Genomic DNA, 24,264 nt, shown 5'->3' on the forward strand with positions numbered 1-24,264 from the left:
CTGGGTGGGATGCGGAGAAGGCAGGGAAGAACAATGGTGAGAGAAAAAGAAAGCAAGATGAAGAAATACTGAATGGAGCAGGGAGATATTGGGAAGAAAGCGAACAAGGATAAAGAAATTCTGGTTTGGGAGTGGAGGAAAGCAATAAGATACACTAGTAAGGGAAAGGAAGAGAAGAGAAATGGGGAAGTGCTGGAATAAAAAGAGGGAAAAACAGGAAATATACTGGGAAAGAAAGAGGGAGATGGAGTGAAAAGCTGGGTGGTGCTTGAAGGAAAGCAGGGAGAAATACTGGTGAGCAAAAGTGGAAGAAGAGAGGGGAGAAATACTGGAGGTATGTGGAGGAAGACCAGGAGAAAAGCTGGTGAGATAAAGAGATAGATAAGACAAGGAAGAAATGTTGCAATAGGGAAGAGAGAAGACTATGCAATAGAGAAATGAGGGAGTGGGGAGGAAGAAAGAAAACGCAGGCCAGAAATTCTGGGGAAGAAACAAATGGAGGACTAGTGGAAGCAAGGGGTAAGAAATGAGAAGGGATGGGAAAGGAAGTAAATTGATGATATATAGACTGAAGAATAGGAAAAAGAGGAGAAGGGGATGGAAGACAAAGAAAAAATTGGAAAGGTAAGTAAAATATAAATAGAGACAGGTGAGGGAACTGAAAGATGTGAGAAAGCTAAGAAGGAGTGAATTTAGATACTTTGTAGTTTTATAGCTGAGGCAATGCAGACTACAGAGTTGCTTGACTTGCCAGAGTCATGAGGAGTTTCACGAGGGAAGTTGGATTTGGGTTTAGTGCCCTTAGTTCTCAGTCTACGATTGTGGCCACTAGACCAGGGAGAAAGATGGATGTCCCTGCTGGCAGTAGAAGTAAGTGGTGACATTAAGAGAGAAATAACTCAGTTGGAGGAGAGGTTGAGAAGTTGATGGCACAAGCATCATAGAATGGGGAATATGAATAAAAATCCCACTCCCTTGCTTATTTACAAAACTCATGAGCACAACAGTAGTGTATCCACAAATGCCAAGAAAAAAATTAAGAGAACATTGGTCCTTGGTGTCCACCTTCCAGTCCTAATAATGCCCCTCAGTACTATCAGCAGCTGGGAGGTATTCTAAAGCTGCAATCTCTAAGCAACTAAGAGGAAGATTCTCAAAACCCACTATGTCTTTAATGATGGTAGCTAAACAGGTTCCAGCCAGTTTAGTGTGGAAGTATTCTACCAGCCAATTCTCAAAAGGGCTCGACTCTGACTCTGCCATGCAACTGTATCACAATGAGGTCATAAATATTTAAACGAGCACTCTGGGCATTCAATATTATCGCCAGGTGATTCCCTAACCTCACTTTCCTACATTTGCAGGCAACATTTTCCAGCAGGTCTAAGCCTTAATTTCTGGTCAGTGCCTGAGTGCTGATTGGCTCAGGCATTGACAGGAAAGTAAGGCTTTTGAAAGCTCAGATCTGATGGAAAATTTTGCCCCATCCCCCCAACAATCCCCAACACCCCCATCAGGATGGATGCCCACTCCCTCCTGCCGTCGGTGATTCCCACTCCCTGACACCCTCCGACAACCTCCCCCAGCAAGAGGGAAGCCCACTTCCTCCTGCTGCTGGTGATCCTACCCCCCTCCCCTCACAACCACCTCGGCAGGAGGGATGCCCAGTCCCCACAGGAGGGACCTTAAGTGCCTGGGCCAATCAGAGCCTTAGGCCCCCTCCTTGGCGCATCTCAGGATGCACTGGGGAGGGGAAAACCTGCCATTTTGAAGAGGCGGGTTTGCCGGCCAGAGGAAGTAAATAGATGCCACAAAAAGCACTGAGTAGTCTAATAAACTTTCAGAGCGACCCACTCTGTCTCAAGCACCAAATCTTCAATACAAAATATAATATGTGAAAGGAGGGATCCTCGGTGTGGAAGGTAAGCGAAGGGAGAGAATTCTCCAGCGCTTTACATACACTGGTGAAGATCCAATGACCTCCACCTGCACACCATCACTGGAACCCTCCGGTGTGCTCAAATCAAATGACAATAATAAATAAGCAGTGTAATCCAAGTGATATAAATTAATCACAAATGCTAAAGTGCTAAAGTGAAGACAGGGCAGGCGCTCTGAAAGTTCCCCAGCCAGCTCCTAGGTAAACAACATCAGACTTAGCTTGAAGGCATGGTCCGTAGGACTAGAATTCTCTTCCCTCCGGCCGGCTGGCTTCTCTGTGCCGCTTATGGCTAAATTGTTGCTGTTCATCCATTGGTAACAGATTCCTGAGGAAGGGACCCAGAGTCTCCGAGACCGGGCATGGTAGATCCTGATCCTGGAGGTGGTTTCCTGCCCCGCTGTTGATTCCAGTCCTACGGTCCATGCCTTCAAGCTAAGTCTGATGTTGTTTACCTAGGAGCTGGCTGAGGGACTTTCAGAGCGTCCTGCCCTGTCTTCACTTTAGCATTTTAGCATTTGTGATTAATTTATATCACTTGGATTACACTGCTTATTTATTATTGTGATTTGATTTGAACACACCGGAGGGTTCCAGTGATGGTGTGCAGGTGGAGGTCATTGGATCTTCACCAGTGTGTGTAAAGCGCTGGAGAATTCTCTCCCTTCGCTTACCTTCCACACTGAGGATCCCTCCTTTCACATATTATATTTTGTATTGAAGATTTGGTGCTTGAGACAGAGTGGGTCGCTCTGAAAGTCTATTAGACTACTCACTGCTTTTTGTGGCATCTATGTAGTACCTTTTGCAGTATATATTTTTTTGGAGTTATAGTGTGGCCAGAGGAAGTAGGCATCCCTCCGGCTGGACTTGAACTGAGAGATATAGGGGTATCAGGGGGGTGGCAATCACTGTCAGCAGGAAGCAATGGGCATCCCTCCTGTTGGGGGGTGTCAGGAGGAAGGAGACCCCAGCAGCAGGAGGGAATGGGCATCCCTCCTGCCATCCTTTAATTCAGGAATTTTTTTTTAATGTGCAGATATATTCTGCGCGTGTGCCGATCGCTCTCACCAGCGACTCGTCACATGCAAATATAGCGTCCTTCCACAACTCTCTGCAAACCTCATTTGCATGTGCGGGTTTTTTTAGAATAATTCCTCTTTTGCAAAGATTTGAGAATCTTCCCGTAAGAAACTTACCTTTGGAACTTTTCTAGGAGACTAGCTAGATTTCATAATTTGGGGACTTCTGTCTATGACATGGAATCAATTATTAGTCCTAATTTTGTGCTCCATTTTCCCCACCCTGTTCCCACAGAATCTGCTCCTTTTATCCCTTAAGACTTGCACTTATCCATATCATATTTTACTCCAATAGAACCTGCCCTCACATTCTTTTTTCTTAATGTTAGAACTTACCTGCCTCTCTGCCCTCCTTCCTCAGGATCTGTTCTCAGCTTCCCCTTCTTTTTTAAGATTTGCACTTATTTGTCATTACGCTGCTTCCCGAGCACCACCCCTCACCTTCTGAGATCATTTCTTCCCACAATAGTTATACTTTTCTGTCCTTTGCATTGATCCATCATGGACTGCCCTCATGCCCTCCTTCCCCTTGTGTTCTGTACTCACCCGTTTGTAGGGCTGCTTCTCAATGAGATCCTTGATGCGTTTTCTTTCAGAGCTGAGCACGGAATCTCTTTCTTTCTTCTCTATGACATAGAGGTTCTCCAGGCTGTTCAATTCCCTCTGTTGGGAACAATTACACAGAAAAGTAGAATTCAACCCGGGGATGAGTGTGGTACCAGACCCTCTAATGAAGGTTCAATATTAATGGTCTGCCTATGCTATTTTTTGTACATAATGGTCAAAACAACCATGTGAGGAATCTTTGTCACACGCCCCTGTATTTTCACTTTTTTGGGGAGGGGGAAAGGGGGCTGGCAATACTGCTCTATTTCTTTGGGTTCCAGATCAAATAGATTTGGGCTTATTTGGGGCTATGTGCTCTGAGCCTTCATTCACAACTTCCCGGAGTTTTAAACTTTTTCCATTTCTCCCAATCATCGCAGTGAGAGTCGCTTGTTAAAGGGTCATGAACTGGAAATGGCAAGTGGTATCACTCTTGTGCAGTATCTAGGACCTTCCTGACATCCCTAGTTGGATCATGTCTTTTGCAGAGCAGAGCAGAGTAGTGTTGCCGATTCATCAGCCGAGGCTCATTTCTGTCTTTTTCACACGATCCCTTCCTTTGTCTTGTATATACTGAGGGAATGCCTACCTGACATGAGTGCAGACTAAGAAGTTATCATAAGGAAGACAGTCAAAACATAGAGGTATATTGTACCTGTCTGATAAAAGGCAAAATATGAACAGCGTACCTTTATCATATTGCTGCCCAGAAAGTTCCTGCACAAAGTTACACTTATCTTGCTCTGAAGCAGGAATAGCTTTGTGCACATTTTAGGGTGGGCATTTTGCTTAGTTTGTGAGATTTTTTTATTTTGTAGGTTTTTAACATTTTCATATGGGGTTGATGTTGTTAATAGTGCACACTATTAAGAAGGAAGGGGAAAAAACCAAACATAGGGTATTTTTCTATTGTCTGGTTTACAAGATATTGGTATAACTGGACAAGTCTTGAATTGGTTTAAGTTCTTTTCTTCAAGATCTTTCCAAGTAGATAGAATGAGTAAACCATCATCTGAAGCATTGGATTCCAGAAGGTTTGATATTATCCCCATCTCTTTTTAATATTTTTTAAGTCCCTTAGCACTTTTGATTCAATAATGTGAGATTAGTTTTCACATTTATGCTGATGACATCTTGCTTTTCTATTCCACTTTACCACATACAATTAACGGCATCCTCTACCATAGCATAATTGAAAAGTGTTAAGCAATTGCTTTGATTCATAAAAAAGCCATTACAAGTGGATAAATAAAGACACATAACAATACATTCGTTACTAGGATACGCTGACGTGAATACAAAAGTTAAACTCCATTATATGTGCAAACTGGACACATACAAACACATGTAAAAATAATATATAACAAGGATAATTTAAACGTTCGTGTATACAGTGCGACAAGGCTTCTTAAAAACTTATCAATTAGTATTAGACATAAAAAACACATATAAAATACATAAATATCTAATTACCCATTCAAAATATAATGATGCTAGTTAAATAAAAGACTAATTGAATGCATAAAAAGAGAGATTAAAAATAATAATAAATGAGATAACACATGACAATGAAAACCTTCATCCATATAAAAGATATGATCAAATACTTATGAAAGGACATTTTAGACATATTAAAAAAACGTACTAAAAAACATGCAAACTGCATGGAGCTCATCAATGAAAACTGGCTCCATGCAGTTTGTATGTGTCCAGTTTGCTCATATAAAGGAGATTAACTTTTGTATTCACGTCAGCGCATCCTAGTGTGACGAATGTATTGTTATGTGTCTTTATTTATCCACTTGTAATGGCTTTTTTATGAATCAAAGCAATTGCTTAACACTTATCAATTATGCTATGGTAGAGGATGCCATTTGTTAGCAATGTTGTGACAATTAGTCATGCATTATCTTATTTTGATTTTTATTTATGTGTATTGACTAACATCCATTTTATGATTGTGTAATATTATGTTTTTAACTTTTTTTGTGTGTCGTACGCTTGTATGAGGCAAGCCATATTGGCCATAACACGTGCGTGTCGAGCCATCGCACAGATTTCCATGATTGCAGAATAAAGTTGCACACCGCCATTACTAAATTTCTCCACTGTGGTTTGTCTGTGTAAGCTTTGCAAGCCTCCAGATTGCAAACCATGCTTCTGTCTGACTTATTAAATGTACTCTTGTGTCACAGAGACTGGAGATAACGAGTCTGTGGCAATTACCGGTACTTTTTTCATATCGCAAAGAAGATATCAAGTCAGAAGAGGTAGCTATTTAGCTATGTGCCACAGAAATGACATTGAAGATAATGGAAGCATTGATGGCAGGTCCAAAAGGGTTGATCCAGTTATGGGTTTACCCCTTTGTATTCCCTATGGACAGCAAGAATACATGACCCTGCATGAGGCCTGGATTAATCTTGTCTGGCAAATCTGGATCCAGTTGGCATCCCTATGACAGAGAAGGACCATAAGGCCCATTCAGCCTGCTAAATGTGAATTGTGTTACAGTCCTAAGAATTCAAGATAATCTTACTTGTCAGCAATCACAAGCTTTCTTTCATTCTGTTACTTGGTACTCCTGCTCATAATTTTGCTGAAAAGAGGTGAAGTTAACAGGTCTGTGATGTGTTTACTCTATTCCATTTTAAAACATGCTTTGGGTATAAGAACTTAAAACTTTTAGCAGCTCACAACAGAAACATGCTCCCAATAACATGATGGGTATAGTTGATAGATCATATCAGCCTATCAGCATTCACATCTGGTTTAAACCATGCTCAAGCCCTACCAAACCCCTGCCCAAGTTCCATCCATCTCACAGATATGAATGGGGTACATCTCTACTCACACACCTTCCTCTCCCTAGCCCAACCATGTTTCCACTTATTACAAAATCATGTGTCCCTGATTTCCTGAAAGCACACCTGCTGTAGCATAATCAGAAATGGACCCTGTTGCTTTTGATGACACTATAAGAAATGGGACTTGATCATATTTTGCTAACATCAGTAAAAATGTGCTTCCTGACCCTGGAAATCGAAGTTGCTATACCCAGTGGGAAACATTATCCCTCTTAACATAGTAACATATGGCAAATAAAGACTAGCTTGGGATATTTGGCCTGCAAGGCAAGGTGGCTAGAGCCATACCTGCCTCTCTGTGCAGAACAAGTTTTAAATAAACAATTCACCCAGTCCAGCAGCAAGAGAAATGCAATCCAGTCTTTTTCAATGCCACATGATTATCTCCCATTTAGTATGAAGTTATATGCATGCGCTTGGTGCAAAGAGCTCCTAGTTCTCAGAGAACAAGTCCAATCTCTTGAAGCTAGAGTAGCAGATTTGGAGACACTGTTCCCAATAAGCTGAGCGGGAGTCCTCCAACTATATTGCTGCCAGTGAGGGATGGTGCTTTAATAGTGTGTTTTCAATCACTAGGGACAGGCTGATTCTCTGAAATCCTGCAGAGCTTACCTGTTCCTCACTATTGAAAATGTGGTAGTGAAACAGCATTTCCCCCCCCCTCCCCCCCCACACATACACACACTGGAAGGACTGTAGATGGAAGAATCCCACTCAGCTTAATCGGAAAAGTGTTTGGAGGATCTAAGCAGACAGAGGTATATAGAGAAGACCTACAGGGACAAAGTAGAGAAGTCCCTCCTCTAGTCTAGCAGCCCTTGCATGGTCTTGGAGGAGGGATGTCACTTAAAAAGTCAATATCCCTCAGATGAAATAGGAAGCAATCCTATAGCCAAGATCTACCCTACAGGGAATGCAATATCTGCTTGTATAGAAGAAATGTTTTCAGGGGTTTCTGCCCAGGAGGCAAAGATTAGGATGACCATTTTAGTTGGTGATTTGATCATTAGGCATGTAGATAGCTGGGTGGCTGGTGGACATGAGGATCACATGGCCATTTGCCTGCCTGATGCAAATGGGTAGATCTCATGCATCACCTAGCTAAGATTTTAGACAGTGCTGGGAATAAGCTGGCTGTCTTGGTACATGAAGGTACCAATGACATAAGAAAATATGGGAGGGAGGCTCTGGAAGCCAAATTCAAGTTCTTAAGTAGAAATTTGAAATGCAGACCTTCCAGAATAATATTTTCAGAACATAAGCATTGCCATACTGGTTCAGACTGAAGGTCCATCAAGTCCAGTATTCTGTTTCCAACATTGGCCAATCCAGGACACAAGTACCTGGTAAGATCCCAAGACAGTAAAAACAGATTATTCCATGAATAAGCAATAGATTTTCCCACGCCAATCTTAATATTGGCTTATGGACTTTTCATGCAGGAATTTGTCCAAACCTTTTTAAACACTGCTAACTAGCTGCTTTTTCCAGATTCTCTGGCAATGAATTCTAAAGATTAATAATTACACGTTGAATGAAGAAATATTTTCTCTGATATGTTTGAAATTCACTCCTTAGTAGCTTCATTGTATGCCCCCTAGTCCTTGTATTCACAGCTACCTGTTCCATTCCACTGGGTATTTCATAAACCTCTATCACATCTTCTATCAGCCATCTCTTGTCCATAATGAAAAGTTCTAGTCTCTTTACTCATAGGGAAGTCAATTATTTACTCATAGGGAAGTTATCATTTTTGTTGTCCTCCTCTTTTTCTTTTCTAATTCTGCTATTTTCTTGAGATACAGTGACCAAAATTGCACACAATATTCAAGGTGTGCTCAAACCATGGAGCAATACAAAGGTATTATAATATTCTTTGGTTTGTCCTCCATTCCTTTCCTAATAATTCCTAATATACTGGCCTTCTTTTACTAGGCCACGGTAGAGGTTACTACTGCAGCTCGGAGTGCTAAATGCTCCGACGCTCATAGAATTCCTATGAGTGTTGGAGTAGCGTTGGAGCATTTAGCATTCTGACTGCAGTAGAAACCTCTACCATGGCTTAATAAAAGAGGGAGACTATTTACTCTCTTAGCTGCTGTTGTACACTGAGCATAGGGTTTCAAAGTATCACCAATGACGATACCTAAATCCTTTTCCTGGACGGTGCATTCCTGGAACCTTGCATTATAGAGTTCCCCACGCCCCCCTCTTCATTGACTGTAATTTTGTTAAAATTTTGTAAATCCGTGTGTCACCTCGGACCTTATTTAATGAATGTGAACCGCCTAGAACTTTTTTGGTATGGCGGTATACAAGAATAAAATTATTATTATTATTATTATTATTATTATGTAGCTATAATTTGGGTTCCTGTTTCTCACATGCATCACTTTGCACTTTCTCACATTAAGTTTCTTCTGCCATTTGGATGCCCACTCTCCAGTCTCATAAGGACCTCTTGCAATTTTTCACAATCCTCTTGTGATTTAATACTTTGAATAACGCTATTTCATCAACAAATTTTATCACCTCCCTCATTATTCCCATTTCCAGAACATTTATAAATAAGTTATTTACCCTTTATCATTAAGAATATTGACCATTTAACATTCTCTGTTGCCTATCTTTTAATCAGCTCTTAATCCACAATAGGACATTGCTTCCATGACTTCTAATTTTCCCAGATGTCATTTATAAGGTACTTTCAAGTGCTCATTTATAAAGACATCCAAGTGCTCACTTATGCTGTTTTTTGGACATCTTAGAGTTTTGAAAATGCCCTTAAATATCAACTGGCTCACCTTAGTCCAAATGTTTATTTATGTCTTCAAAGAAATGTAGATTGGTGAGGCAAAGATGTCCCTTGTCTAAAGCCATATTGGCTTTGTCTCATTATTTCATGCCTATAAATACAGTATGTTCAATAATTTTGTTCTTCATAATAGTCTCTACCATTTTGCCCAGTATCAATTCATGTTAACCAATTTATAATTTCCCAGGTCAACTGCCATTACATTGGCCACCTTCCAATCTTCCAGTACTACACTTGATTTTTAAGATAAATTACATATTACTAATAATAGCTCAACATTCACAAGCAGGATCGACAAGACAGGCATTTGATGTGTGGTTCAGACTATGGTGCTGGGATGAATAATTTAGATTTGATAGGAACTGGGCAATATTCTGGGAAAGAGGAGCCTATTCAGAAAAGATACATAACTGACCTTTTCTCCTTCCCAACCAACAAACATAAGAGAAGCTCACACTTGAATTTTGTATCGCTACCGGCTAAAGGATGTAAAATCAAAAGTCACCACCAACATCTTCTCTCATATCAAGCAGCATTATGGGGTAAAGACCTGGAACAATTATTTATGCTAGGTAATACTTATGAGGAATTTAGGAAACACCTAAAAACATATCTGTTCCTGAACTACTTCGGCAACTGATTTGTACAATCTTTCCCACTTAACTGATCCCTAGAGCCACGAATCACTAGTATTAACTTGTCAATTCCACTCAATTTGTACTATTTTTAGTCATTGTAAACCGCATAGAACTTCACGGTCCTGCAGTATATAAACTGTTATTATTATTACATTAACTGGGATGTAATCATGTTGCTGGTGCTAACATTTAAAAAGGAAGATAGAGCAGCTTTTGAACTAGACTGGGGGAAAGGGAAAGTTGTCAATCACTCAGAAATGCATGATTCTGAGTGAAGTATTTTTGAAGGATACAATCAAAGCAGGGAAGTGAGTTAGCAGAAAGCCTATGAGGGAGTCAGTGGGACTGTTAGATCATCTAGAAGTAAAAAGGAAACTCAAGGAGGCAAGCCCAAGTTAGAAAGACGAAACAAATTATTTGCTTCAGCCTTTACTGAGGATGATGTACAAGATCTGTCTATACCAGAAACTGTATTCATGGGTGATGATACGGAGGAACTGAAAGAAATCTCAGTGAACCTAGAAGATGCAATGAGCAAAATTAACAAATTAAAGAGCAATAAATCATCTGAACCAGATCATATACACCACAAGTTACTGAAAGAACTTAAAAATTAATTGCTGATTTATTGTTAGTGATCTGTAACCTGCCATTAAAATTGTCTGTGGTACCTGAAGATTGGAAGGTGGCCAATGCAATGCCAATTTTTTTAAAGGGTTCCAGAGTGATCTGGGAAATTATAGACTAGTAAGCCTGATGTCAGTGCCAAACAAAATGATAGAAACTTTTGTAAAGAATAAAATTACCAGAGCCAATATGGTGACTTGAATTGACATTCTGTTAGGCGCTTTGCTTTATCTCTGCAGTTTCTACTTTCAGAGCCTCAGATCTGGGCCTCATTGTGGGGAAGAAGAAGAGGCCCATACTGGCTACCCTCAAGGCTAGTGAAGGCCCCAATTCTACAGCAGGCAACCTTGGAGGCTTTACCGTTTTTTCTCTGGGTCCAGCTTGAGCTCTTCTTTGGCCCAATTGTAGGATTTTCTCTTTGATGGTTTCTCTGAACCCTGTGGCGAGGTCAGCACTATCCCAACTATGAAGTGTGAGCATCATAGTAACACGCAAGGGTGTACAAGAGAAGAATTCCCTTTCTGCTATGCTATTTGAGGAGAATTTAAAGGCTGCTTGTTCACCACAAGAGACTAACATTGGTGTTGGTGAAAATCTTTTGAAGCAGTATATTGAAGATATCACAATACCTAATGGTGAAGTACCTGCTTCTGAAGATAGAACAACTATGCTGCAAAAGCCGATCAAGGTGACTATGGCTACCCTCTGGAAAGCCATGCAGGTACTTAAGAACTACTTCTTGAAGTTTTCCCATGGAGTTCAGAATGTAAATACTCATGCTCAGGTATTGGAGCAGCACTGAGCTTCAGATGATTAAAACTAAGATATCAGAGCTACAGAAGGTAGCTGAGACGATAGTAAAAGACAATGTTTATCTGTATAGGAGGATGGAATTTCTGGAAACTAAGTGAGAAGAAATCCATTAAGGTTTTTCAATTTTCCAAGATCACCTTTAATAACTCCAGTTGACATGTTGCACAAATTTTTGTGTGAGATATTGAAAATGCCAGAAGAATCACTCCCAGTTGTGAGATCCCAGAATTTGTCCCTGAAAGGCAAATCTTGAGATAGGAATCAGCAACCAGACCCTACTTCTGAGATGAACATAACAGAATTTTTTAAATCCTACTTTTACCCAGAGAACAATGCTTGTGGTGAATTTTTGCCCTTGAGATGAATTGTAATGCAGTTCTTTGTCTTTCTTTTTATTCCATGGATAAATGCTGGGAGACCAGACAGATTGTTACCACCTGAGATCTGGTTAAATGCCAGCATTTCAGTAACTTGCCCTGCATCGCAGCGTGAATTTGGGCTAGACTATCTCTAACCACACCCCTTTTGGTGATGTTGCCAGGGGCCCAAGGTTTAAGTGCCCGAGTCTTGCATCTTGCCTGACTCTCCCCCCATCTCTTGAGAGATACAGAGGAATTCTGGTTTAATATTTATTCAATTTTTTATACTTCCAAGGGAGCTCACCGTCTAGCCTGCCTTCTTCACAGGGCTTTAAACTAGGTAAGTCGGGGGAGGGTACAGGCACATACAACATACCTGGCGAACTAAACTGCCAATATTTTTTTAGGACTGAGGAAAGTAGTCACCGTAATTCTGGGTCAGGGGCGAGTACGAAAACTTTCGAATCGGGGGTATGTTCATATGACAATTATGGGTCACATTGTAATTTTGAGTCTAGAGGGAGCACACATTGTAATTCTGGGTCCAAGGGGAGTACACATTGTAGTTATGAGTCTAGGGAGAATACAAGTACACATTGTAGTTATGAGTCTAGGGAGAATACAAACAATGCTAAAGATGTTCAAGTAGCTCAAGCAGGAACATCCCCACTGAGACGTAACAAAAATACAACATGGAGGGCTATGTACGTCAATGCACACAGTTTGGGAAACAAGATCCTGGAATTAGAAATGGAAATAAGGAATGCCGACCTGGATGTGATGGCAATATCTGAGACCTGGCTCACAGACTCCCACGGGTGGGACATGGTCTTACCGGGTTACAACTTGCTTCGCCGGGACAGGGAGGGCAGAATAGGGGGAGGTGTAGCATTATATACTAAAGATGACATTATGGTCACAAGAATCTCAGATGTCCAGTACACTGGGGAATCCCTTTGGGTTAATTTGGCCAGAGGGAAGGACAAATGCTTGTATCTTGGCGTAATTTACAGACCCCCAAGACAACATGATGACCTGGATATGGAAATAATTAGTGATATAGAAAATATCACCTTGCGTGGGGACACAGTAGTGTTAGGTGACTTCAACATGCCTGATGTGGATTGGGATACACTTACCTCTGCTTCCGGCAGCAGCAGGAGGCTATTAAACTCTATGAAAGGAGCTGGTCTCAAGCAACTGGTGTTGGACCCAACAAGGGATCAGTCAATACTGGACCTACTACTTACCAATGGAGAAAGTGTCACAGAGGTCTCGGTGGGCGACACATTGGCCTCCAGTGACCACAACATGGTATGGTTCAATCTTAGGAAAGGTTTCACTAAATCTACCACACTGACCAAGGTCCTCCAATTCAAGGATACAAACTTCAAAGAAATGGGAGACTTCGTTCACCAGGCGCTACAAGGACAAGCAGAAACCGATAGTGTGGAAGAAATGTGGTCGACTTTGAAAACCACCATACAGGAAACGACAAACCGCTATGTTAAATTAGTAAGTAAACGGCGAAGGAACAATAAGCCGAAGTGGTTCACTGCGGAGATCTCAGCCCTTATCAAGGAGAAGAAAAAAGCATTCATTTCTTACAAACAATCAGGGAAACAGGTCTCTAGAGCAGACTACTTGACCAAATCAAAAGCCGTCAAAACGGCAGTCAGGGAGGCTAAGTTTCACATGGAGGAGTCTCTGGCAAAAAACATCAAGAAGGGAGATAAATCCTTCTTTAGGTATATCAGTGACAGAAGTAAAAACTCAGGCGGGATTGTACGTCTTAGGAAACCAGATGGAGACTATGTGGAAAAGGATTCAGAAAAAGCCCAACTATTAAATGAATACTTCAGCTCAGTCTTCACCCGAGAAGCGCCGGGACTTGGCCCTCAGCTACAGACAAGGGTTGACTCAGTTGACCCGTTTAGTAACTTCGAGTTTACGCCCAGCAGTGTCTACAGTGAGTTATCAAGGCTCAAGGTTAACAAGGCAATGGGGCCTGACAACCTACACCCCAGGGTGCTAAGGGAGCTGTGTGATGTCCTGGCAGAGCCACTGTCCAAGCTCTTCAACCTCTCCCTTAGGAAAGGCAGCGTCCCGTCGGACTGGAGTACGGCTAACGTCATTCCACTCCACAAGAAAGGCTCCAAGATGGAAACAGCAAATTACAGACCGGTGAGTCTAACATCGATAGTGAGCAAACTAATGGAAACTCTAATAAAACACCAATTGGATAAGATCCTGGATGAGGAGAATCTACGGGATCCCCGTCAACATGGATTTACAAAAGGGAGATCGTGCCAATCCAACCTGATCAGCTTCTTTGACTGGGTGACGGGGAAGCTAGATATTGGGGAGTCCCTGGACATCGTGTACCTGGACTTTAGCAAAGCATTCGATAGCGTACCACACCGCAGGTTGCTGAGCAAGATGAGTTCTATAGGATTAGGTGACACATTGACGAAATGGGTTGGGAACTGGCTTGGAGGTAGACTTCAAAGGATGGTGGTGAACGGCACACCCTCTGAAATGATGGAGGTGATCAGTGGAGTGCCGCAGGGCTCGGTCTTGGGCCCAATCCTATTCAACATCTTTATAAGGGACTTGGCAGAAGGGCTTCGGGGTAAAATAACATTATTCGCCGATGACACCAAACTAAGTAATGTAGTGGGCAAATGCACAATAGATGATGTTTCAATACCCGACAACATGATGCACGACCTACTCCTACTGGAGCGCTGGTCTAGGTCCTGGCAACTCAACTTCAATGCCAAAAAATGCAAAGTTATGCACCTGGGCAACCAAAATCCATGCAAGACTTACACCCTAAATGGAGAGATCCTAACAAGAACTGAAGCAGAACGTGACCTAGGGGTGATCGTCAGTGAGGACATGAAGGCTGCCAATTAAGTGGAGCAAGCTTCATCCAAAGCAAGACAAGTCATAGGTTGCATACGCAGGGGTTTCGTCAGCCGAAAGCCGGAAGTCATTATGCCGCTGTATAGATCCATGGTGAGGCCCCATCTGGAATACTGTGTGCAATTCTGGAGGCCGCATTATCGCAAGGATGTGCTGAGACTGGAGTCGGTTCAGAGAATGGCCACCCGGATGGTCTCGGGACTCAAGGATCTCCCATATGAGGAACGGCTAAACAAATTGCAGCTATACTCACTCGAGGAGCGCAGAGAGAGGGGGGACATGATCGAGACGTTCAAGTATCTCTCAGGCCGCATAGAGACGGAGGAAGATATCTTCCTTTTCAAGGGTCCCACGACAACAAGAGGGCATCCGTGGAAAATTAGGGGAGGGAAACTACGAGCTGACACCAGGAAATTCTTTTTCATAGAAAGGGTAGTTGATCGCTGGAATAGTCTTCCAATGCATGTGATCGAGGCCAGCAGCGTGCCTGATTTTAAGGCCAAATGGGATCGTCACATGGGATCTATTCATAGGGCGAAGGTAGGGGAGGGATCTATTCATAGGGCGAAGGTAGGGGAGGGACATTAAGGTGGGCAGACTAGATGGGCCTTGGCCCTTATCTGCCGTCTATTTCTATGTTTCTATGAGGCAGGAGAGGAGACAAAAGGAGAGGAAAGAAGGCGAACAGGAGAGGAGAGAAGAGGGGAGCAAGGAGCAGAAGGCAGCGGCAAGAGGTAATTCTGCCCACCCCCTATCCCCAACGTCATCCACCGGAGCTACCCCTTAAAACCACATCTTTCAAAGCATTGTTGTGGGGCTTATAACCACGTCCAGCCCTGACAGGAGAAAAATCACGTGACTGGTCAGCTGAACGCGAACCAGCAGCAGTTAGGATCTGCGTACTGTAAGTAGTTGAATGAGCTTTTGCTCTTTTTCAACTTTCAGCAGGTGAGCATTTCCATTTCCCTTTTGGGTTTATGTTTTGTGTTATAGGATAGCCTGGATTTGGCGCTAAGGCCCTGAAGCAGTGGTTACCGGCCATGAAACATTCGTTGACCTGGTCTGTTTGTATTCAGTGGGTTTTACCATTAATCATTCTTGGCTGTTTTTTTGCTCCCACCTGCTAACTTTAAACTTGTGTGAAAGTTTTTTTTGCCTATGATGCTTTGGTAGAAGAGTGTGGGTACACCTCTCTGTTTGTCTGAGGCTTTTCTTTCCCTTAAGTAATAAGCTAGCTTTCTTGGCTTGTATGGTGCTTTTGTTTTATACTGATATTTTTGAATTTTTGTATTATACTTCCTTCCATTCCTCCATGTTTTTTGTGGTAATCCTATTATACAACATAGATTGATAATGTGGATCAAATTCCGATCTCAGCTGATGGAATCTCAGAATTATTTCCATGAGACAGCAATAATATAAGCTCTCTTCTTTACTCCTGGTAAAATAGATAAGGTCTTTTATTCATGGGGGAGACAAGGTTTACGAACTCTAGGTCAATTAATGAAAGTGAAGAGGGGATAGGAGTAGAGAGCTGAGTGTAGCAAATAGATGGCGAGGGCTAGTACTAAGAGATTTAGTTAAATCTAATATAATAAAATGGTAAGCCGCGCATGCGCACTTCATATGCGTGCGTCCGTTTTCCGTGAGCTGTAGCGACCCATAGGAAGTGCGCATGCATGGCTTACGGTCTGGCCTCACGCGAGGCAAGAGAAGTGCGCATGTGCGCCCTTCCCTGCTCTCCACCTGCGGAGCGGCGCCTGCCAGCCGCTAGCACCCCCTGCCCTCTCCGTCATCTCCCGGCTCCAGCGACGTAGGCATCACTATAAACACGCTGCTTCGCACCCTTCTCTGTCGATTTACTCTGCCACGTCTCTGATGACATCATCGGAGACAGACGCAACAGAGGAAATCGCCAGTAGAAGGCTGCGAAGCAGTGTGTTTAAAATGCTGCCTACGCGGCTGGAGCCCCGAGGTTTGTCGGCGGTGGGAGGGTCAAGAGCAGGCCGGATCGACAACGGCAGTAAAAGAAGGGGGAGGGGCCGAATGGAGCAGGGAAGAGAAGAGAAGAGAAGGGAAAGGGGGAGTGGGGGAAAATGCTGCTACTGCTTCTACACAGGAAAGGGGGGGATAGGAGGGAAATGCTGTTGCTGCTGCATAGGGAAGTGGGATAGAAATGCTGCTGCACAGGGAAATGGGGAAAAATGACAGACAGACAGCGGGAGGGAGGGAGACAGAAAGAAAGAAAGACACAGGGGCAGGGAGAGGGACAGAAAGACAGACAGAGAAAGGGGCCAGAGAGAGAGTCAGCGGGAGAGGGAAAGGGGGCTGCTTTGGGGGGAGGGGTGTGCTTGGGGCAAACAGCTTTGCTCTGGGGGGGAAGACAGAAGGGGCCATGGAGAGACTGGGAGAGGGAAAGGGGGCTGCTTTGGGGGGAGGGGTGTGCTGGGGGGAGACAGAAGGGGCCATGGAGAGATAGGGAAAGAGGGCTACTTTGGGGGAGGTGTGCTGGGGGCAGACAGCTTTGCTCGGGGGGGAGGGGGAGACAGAAGAATACAGACAGCGGCCAAGGAGAGAGAGATAAAGAAACAGAAACAGACAGACACATCTATTCTAGCACCCGTTAATGTAACGGGCTTAAAGACTAGTGATTGTAATATTCTTCTTTGGCAAATGAGAGGGCAGATTGAATTTGAAGTGTATGAAGTCAGCATGTGTGTGAGATTTGAGTCAAAAACATTCAGCAGCTGGGGCACAAGAGCTTAGGTAACGGATGTTGGGGGTCAACCAGTGTGGGGTTTGGCACGTCTTACAGGATGGGAAATGGGAGGGGTGAGAGTATCAATAGAATAAGAGAGAATAGAGCTATAGGAGAAGACAGTTTCATTGACAGACTTGTGTGACATAGTTGTTGAAAGTAAGGATGAGACCGAGGTGGAGAGCATGTCAGGATCAATAGCCTGAAGGTTCCTAAATGTATGGATAGTGATTGGCTGGGTTTGAGAGGGGGGATGGTGATGAGTTGTGAAGGTTAGCAGCTGATGGTCAGAGATGGGAAGAGTTGAGGATTCGGTGATAGAGAATTTGGAGGAGAGGATGAGGTTGAGGCAGTGGCCTTTCAGGTGCTTAGGGGTGGTAGAGCACAGCTACATAGTAACATAGTAACATAGTAGATGACGGCAGATAAAGACCCGAATGGTGCATCCAGTCTACCCAACATGATTCAATTTAAATTTTTAAAAAATTTTTTCTTAGCTATTTCTGGGCAAGAATCCAAAGCTCTACCCGGTACTGTGCTTGGGTTCCAACTGCCAAAATCTCCGTTAAAACCTACTCCAGCCCATCTGCACCCTCTCAGCCACTGAAGCCCTCCCCAGCCCATCCTCCACCAAACGGCCATATACAGACACAGACCGTGCAAATCTGCCCAGTACTAGCCTTAGTTCAATTTTTAATATTATTTTCTGATTCTAGATCCTCTGTGTCATCCCACACTTCTTTGAACTCAGTCACAGTTTTACTCTCCACCACCTCTCTTGGGAGCACATTCCAGGCATCCACCACACTCTCCTTAAAGTAGAATTTCCTAACATTGGCTTTGAATCTACCACCCCTCAACCTCAAATTATGTCCTCTGGTTTTACCATTTTCCTTTCTCTGGAAAAGATTTTGTTCTATGTTAATACCCTTCAAGTATTTGAACGTCTGAATCATATCATATTTCAGGTGCTCTACCACCCCTAAGCACCTGAAAGGCCACTGCCTCAACCTCATCCTCTCCTCCAAATTCTCTATCACCAAATCCTCAACTCTTCCCATCTCTGACCATCAGCTGCTAACCTTCACAACTCATCACCATCCCCCCTCTCAAACCCAGCCAATCACTACCCATACATTTAGGAACCTTCAGGCTATTGATCCTGACATGCTCTCCACCTCAGTCTCATCCTTACTTTCAACAACTATGTCACACAAGTCTGTCAATGAAACTGTCTTCTCCTATAGCTCTATTCTCCCTTATTCTATTGATACTCTCACCCCTCCCATTTCCCATCCTGTAAGACGTGCCAAACCCCACACTGGTTGACCCCCAACATCCGTTACCTACGCTCTTGTGCCCCAGCTGCTGAATGTCTTTGACTCAAATCTCACACACATGCTGACTAGGGTATACATACTCAGGGCTTCCAGTCTCTCCTCATACATCTTCTGTCGCAAGCCTCCTATCATTTTCGTCACCCTCCTCTATACCGCTTCAAGTCTTCTTACGTCCTTTGCCAGATACGGTCTCCAAAACTGAACACAATACTCCAAGTGGGGCCTTACCAATGACCTGTACAGAGGCATCAACACCTTCTTCCTTCTACTGGCTAAGTCTCTCTTTATATAGCCCAGCATCCTTCTGGCAGCAGCCACTGCCTTGTCACACTGTTTTTTCGCCTTTATATCTTTGGACACTATCACCCCAAGGCCCCTCTCCCCGTCCATGCATATCAACTTCTCACCTCCCAGTATATACAGTTCCTTCCGATTATTAATCCCCAAATGCATTACTCTGCATTTCTTTGCATTGAATTTTAGATGCCAGGCATCAGACCATTCCTCTAGCTTTTGCAGATCCTTTTTCATATTTTCTACTCCCTCTTCGGTGTCTACTCTGTTACAAATCTTGGTATCATCTGCAAAAAGGCACACTTTTCCTTCTAACCCTTCAGCAATGTCACTCACAAACATATTGAACAGGATCGGCCCCAGCACCGAACCCTGAGGGACTCCACTACTCACCTTTCCTTCCTCTGAGTGACTTCCATTAACCAACACCCTCTGGCGTCTATCCGACAGCCAGTTTCTAACCCAGTTCACCACTTTGGGTCCTAACTTCAGCCCTTCAAGTTTGTTTAACAGCCTCCTATGAGGAACTGTATCAAAGGCTTTGCTGAAATCTAAGTAAATTACATTTAGTATATGTCCTCGATCCAGCTCTCTGGTCACCCAATCATAAAATTCAATCAGGTTTGTTTGGCACGATTTACCTTTTGTAAAGCCATGTTGCCTCGGATCCTGTAACCCATTAGATTCAAGGAAGTACACCATCCTTTCTTTCAGCAACACTTCCATTATTTTTCCAACAACTGAAGTAAGGCTCACCGGCCTGTAGTTTCCTGCTTCATCCCTGTGACCACTTTTATGAATAGGGACCATATCCACTCTCCTCCAATCCCCAGGAACTACTCCCGTCTCCAGAGATTTGTTGAACAAGTCTTTAATAGGACTCGCCAGAACCTCTCTTAGCTCCCTTAGTATCCTGGGATGGATCCCGTCTGGTCCCATCGCTTTGTCCACCTTCAGTTTATCAAGTTGCTCATAAACACTTTCCTCCATGAACAGCGCAAAATCTACTCCATTTTCTCGTGTAACTTTGCCAGACAATCTCGGTCCTTCTCCATGGATTTTCTTCTGTGAACACGGAACAGAAGTATTTGTTTAGCACATTTACTTTTTCCTCATCACTCTCCATATATCAGTTCCCAACATCTTTTAGTTTAGCAATTCCATTTTTCATCTTCCTCCTTTCACTAATATATCTGAAAAAAAAATTTTCTCCCTTTTTTTACATTTTTAGCCATTTGTTCTTCCGCTTGTGCTTTCGCCAGACGTATCTGTCTCTTGGCTTCTTTCAGTTTCACCATGTAATCCTTTCAGCACGCCTCTTGGTTTTTTTTATATTTCATGAACGCCAACTCTTTGGCCTTTATTTTCTCCGCCACTAGTTTGGAGAACCATATCGGCTTCCTTTTTCTCTTGTTTTTATTTATTTTCTTCACATAAAGGTCCGTAGCCATTTTTATCGCTCCTTTCATCTTAGACCACTGTCTTTCCACTTCTCTTATGTCCTCCCATCCTAACAGCTCTTTCTTCAGGTACTCTCCCATTGCATTAAAGTCCATACGTTTGAAATTTAGGACTTTAAGTATCGTGCGGCCGCTCTCCACTTTAGCCGTTATATCAAACCAAACCGTTTGATGATCACTACTTCCCAGGTGAGCACCCACTCGAACATTAGAGATACTCTCTCCATTTGTGAGGACCAGATCCAATATTGCTTTTTCCTTCGTGGGTTCCATCACCATTTGTCTGAGCAGAGCCTCTTGAAAGGCATCCACAATCTCTCTACTTCTTTCCGATTCTGCAGACGGAACATTCCAGTCCGCATCCGGCAGGTTGAAATCTCCCAACAGCAGAACCTCCTCTTTCCATCCAAACTTTTGGATATCCACAATCAGATCCTTATCAATTTGTTGCGATTGAGTCAGAGGTCTGTATACTACATCCACTGAAGATTGTATGAGGATGTTAGAACAAGAAACCTGGATATATAGGAGTCAGAGGGGTAAGTGGAATGGAAGTTGAAGTCAATGAGGATAAGGTAGGGAGATGAAGGTTCAAGAAAGAAGGAGAGCCAGGAGTCGAAGTCAGTGAGGAAGGAGCAGAAGGACTTATTAGGGGGTCGGTAAATGACTGCTACTCTGAGAGGTAAAGGTGCGAATAAACGGATTGAGTGAACTTCAAAGGAAGGAAAACAGTGAGATTGAGGCAGAAGGGGTTGATATTTACAAGATGGTGAGAATAAGAATCCAGCACCGCTTTCATGACTATCTGGGTGATTTGTGTGTGTGAGAAAATTTACCCTCCATGACACAGGGCGGCAGCTGAAGTAGCGTCTTCAGGGAAGATCCAGGTTTCAGTTAGAGCTAGCAGGTGTAGCTTTTCTAGAGATAAAGAGATCATGGATGAAGGTAAATTTGTTGGAGATAGCGAGGGCATTCCACAGGGCTCATGAGAAGGGCATTGAAGAAGGGGTGGAGAAGAGGAACATAAATAAGATTGGTTACATTGCAGTGTGATCCCCATGAGTATTCTGAGGGCTGATTGGAAAGACTGGGATTAGGACTGATGTCCCTGGCAGAGAGCATGAGAAGGAGTAGGAGAACAAGAGTGAGTGTGGGAGAGGCATGGGGGTTATGCAGTGGTCGAGGTGTATAGAGGTAGAGTGAGGATATCTGAATGACAGGAAGAAAGTGTAGTAGTTAAGGGTCTATGAAAAGAGTGGGGGACAAGAGGGAGGGTGTGGTGGTGATAAAGTGAGTGGTGTGGTGGTATGGGGTTAAGTGGTTTGAGATGAAGAGAGGTGATGGGGAAGGTCAGTAGAAGCAAGAGGAATTGGTATACGGTGGTCATTGGGGAGGGGAAGGAATGAGAAGTGCCTTTTAATTGAACAGTGAGTATTGTCGTAGATATGATGGTACAACGGCAGATCAGTGAGGTCTGTAAAATAGTGGTGGCAAGTCTCATAAGATGGAAAGTAGAGTAAATTGGTAAAGTAAACTCAGATAAATTTCACGTCAGCATAAAGGGCAGGGCCTTACAAGTGCCACAGGATGGTAGGGTTAAAAATGGAAAAAAAATTATGTTTGTTGCCTATGGCGCAAACAATCCCCACCAAAACAGAATGAGTGAATGGAGCTAAAATTGACCTTTTAATTACTGCTTCATTGTGGCCGGAAGAGGGACTTTGGCATGGAATAAGTTGTCATGAGGTAGTGAGGAGCCTGGTTTGGTAGAAATCTTGTCAGTTAATTAATCTGGGGAAACAGGGCAGGTCTTGGATTATACAATTAGCAGAGAAGCCATGATTGTAAAATAGGAGTTACAGAAAAACATGTAAGAGATTTCAAAGTACAGCATTACTACCAGCAAGAGATTGTGAATTAGAAGTTATAGACAAGCATGTAAGAGATTTTCATATATATTTCAAAGTACACCATTACTACCAGAAAGAGTTCAAAGAGCAGTATTATCAAAGAGAGACAAGATGTGTATATTAGTTCAATATAATCCCCACCAAAACAGAATGAATGAATGGAGCTATACCTTTTAACTACTGCTTCATTGTAGCAGGAGGAGGGACTTTGGCAGGGAATGAGTTGTCATGGGGTAGTGAGGAGCCTAGTTCGGTTGAAATCTTGTCAGTCAATTAATCTTCCAGGATTATTTTTTTTAAAAACATGCTAACAATTTTAATACAAGACCTTTATTATACATTATACATGTCAGCTTGAGGAGGCAGGACCAAGAGGATCACCACTGGATCCTACCAAAACTCCATAGTGCCACAGTTCATCATAACTTTTATTTTAAAACTCTTCAAACATGATTGCTATGTAATTTTTAAGTTTCTTGGCTATTTCTATCTTCTGTTACTAATCATTTTACATTTTCAAGGACATAGTAATATAGTAGATGATGGCAGATAAAGACCCGAATGGTCCATCCAGTCTACCCAACCTGATTCAATTTAAAAAATTTTTAAATTTAATTTTTTTTCTTCTTAGCTATTTATGGGCAAGAATCCAAAGCTCTACACGGTACTGTGCTTGGATTCCAACTGCCGAAGTCTCCGTCAAATCTCACTCCAGCCCATCTACACCCTCCTAGCCATTGAAGCCCTCCCCAGCCCATTCTCAACCAAAAAGCTATACAGACACAGACCGTGCAAGTCTGCCCAGTACTGGCCTTAGTTCAATATTTACTATTATTTTCTGATTCTAGATCATCTGTGTTGATCCTACATTTCTTTGAACTCCGTCACTGTTTTCCTCTCCACCACTTCTCTTGGGAGCGCATGTCAGGCATCCACTACCCTCTCCGTAAAGTAGAATTTCCTAACATTGCTCTTGAATCACCATCCATCAACCTCAAATTATGTCCTCTGGTTTTACCATTTTCCTTTCTCTGGAAAATATTTTGTTCTAAGTTAATACCCTTCAAGTATTTGAACGTCTGAATCATATCTCCCCTGTCCCTCCTTTCTTCTAGGGTATACATATTCAGGGCTTCCAGTCTCTCCTCATACGTCTTCTGGCGCATGCCTCCTATCATTTTCATCGCCCTCCTCTGGATCGTTTCAAGTCTTCTTTCATCCTTCGCCAGATACGGTCTCCAAAACTCCAAGTGGGGCCTCACCAACGACTTGTACAGGGGCATCAACATCTTCTTCCTTCTACTGGCTACGCCTCTCTTTATACAGCCCAGCATCCTTTCGTGTCACACTGTTTTTTTACCTTTAGATCTTCAGACCCTATTCACCCCAAGGTCCCTCTCCCTGTCCGTGCATATCAGCCTCTCACCTCCCAGTATATACGGTTCCTTCCGATTATTAATCCCCAAATGCATTACTCTGCATTTCTTCGCATTTTCATTTCTTTTGTTTGTTATCCCCCCACCCCCCCCTTTTATAAAACAGTAGCACAGTTTTTAGTGCTAGCCGCAGCAGTTACAGCTCAGATGCTCATAGGAATTCTATTAGCATCAGCGCTATTACCGCCATGGCCGGTGCTAAAAGCCACGCTATGGTTTTATAAAAAGGGGGGGGGGGTATATTAGCTACTAGTCTTGTAGTCCGTTACATTAACGGGTGCTAGAATATATATGTGTATGTCTGTTTTTATTTTTTTTCTCTCTCCTTAGTCGCTTTCTGTATTTATGTCTGTCTTTTTTTTTTTTTTTCCTTGGCTGTCCACTACCACCCC

The 24,264-nt window shown here is 42.9% G+C and overlaps 1 protein-coding gene across 1 annotated transcript in view; it reads right to left on the reverse strand.

The window, feature by feature from the left end:
* CCDC183 (coiled-coil domain containing 183) overlaps window positions 1-24,264 on the reverse strand; it is a 341,250-nt gene that overhangs the window by 198,132 nt on the left and 118,854 nt on the right. Inside the window, exon 7 of the mRNA XM_033960753.1 lies at window positions 3,568-3,684. Within this exon, the coding sequence (XP_033816644.1) occupies window positions 3,568-3,684 (117 nt within the window). The remainder of the gene's footprint in view (window positions 1-3,567; window positions 3,685-24,264) is intronic.

Source organism: Geotrypetes seraphini, chromosome 10 (genome assembly GCF_902459505.1).
Source record: "Geotrypetes seraphini chromosome 10, aGeoSer1.1, whole genome shotgun sequence".
Taxonomy (NCBI): domain Eukaryota; kingdom Metazoa; phylum Chordata; class Amphibia; order Gymnophiona; family Dermophiidae; genus Geotrypetes; species Geotrypetes seraphini.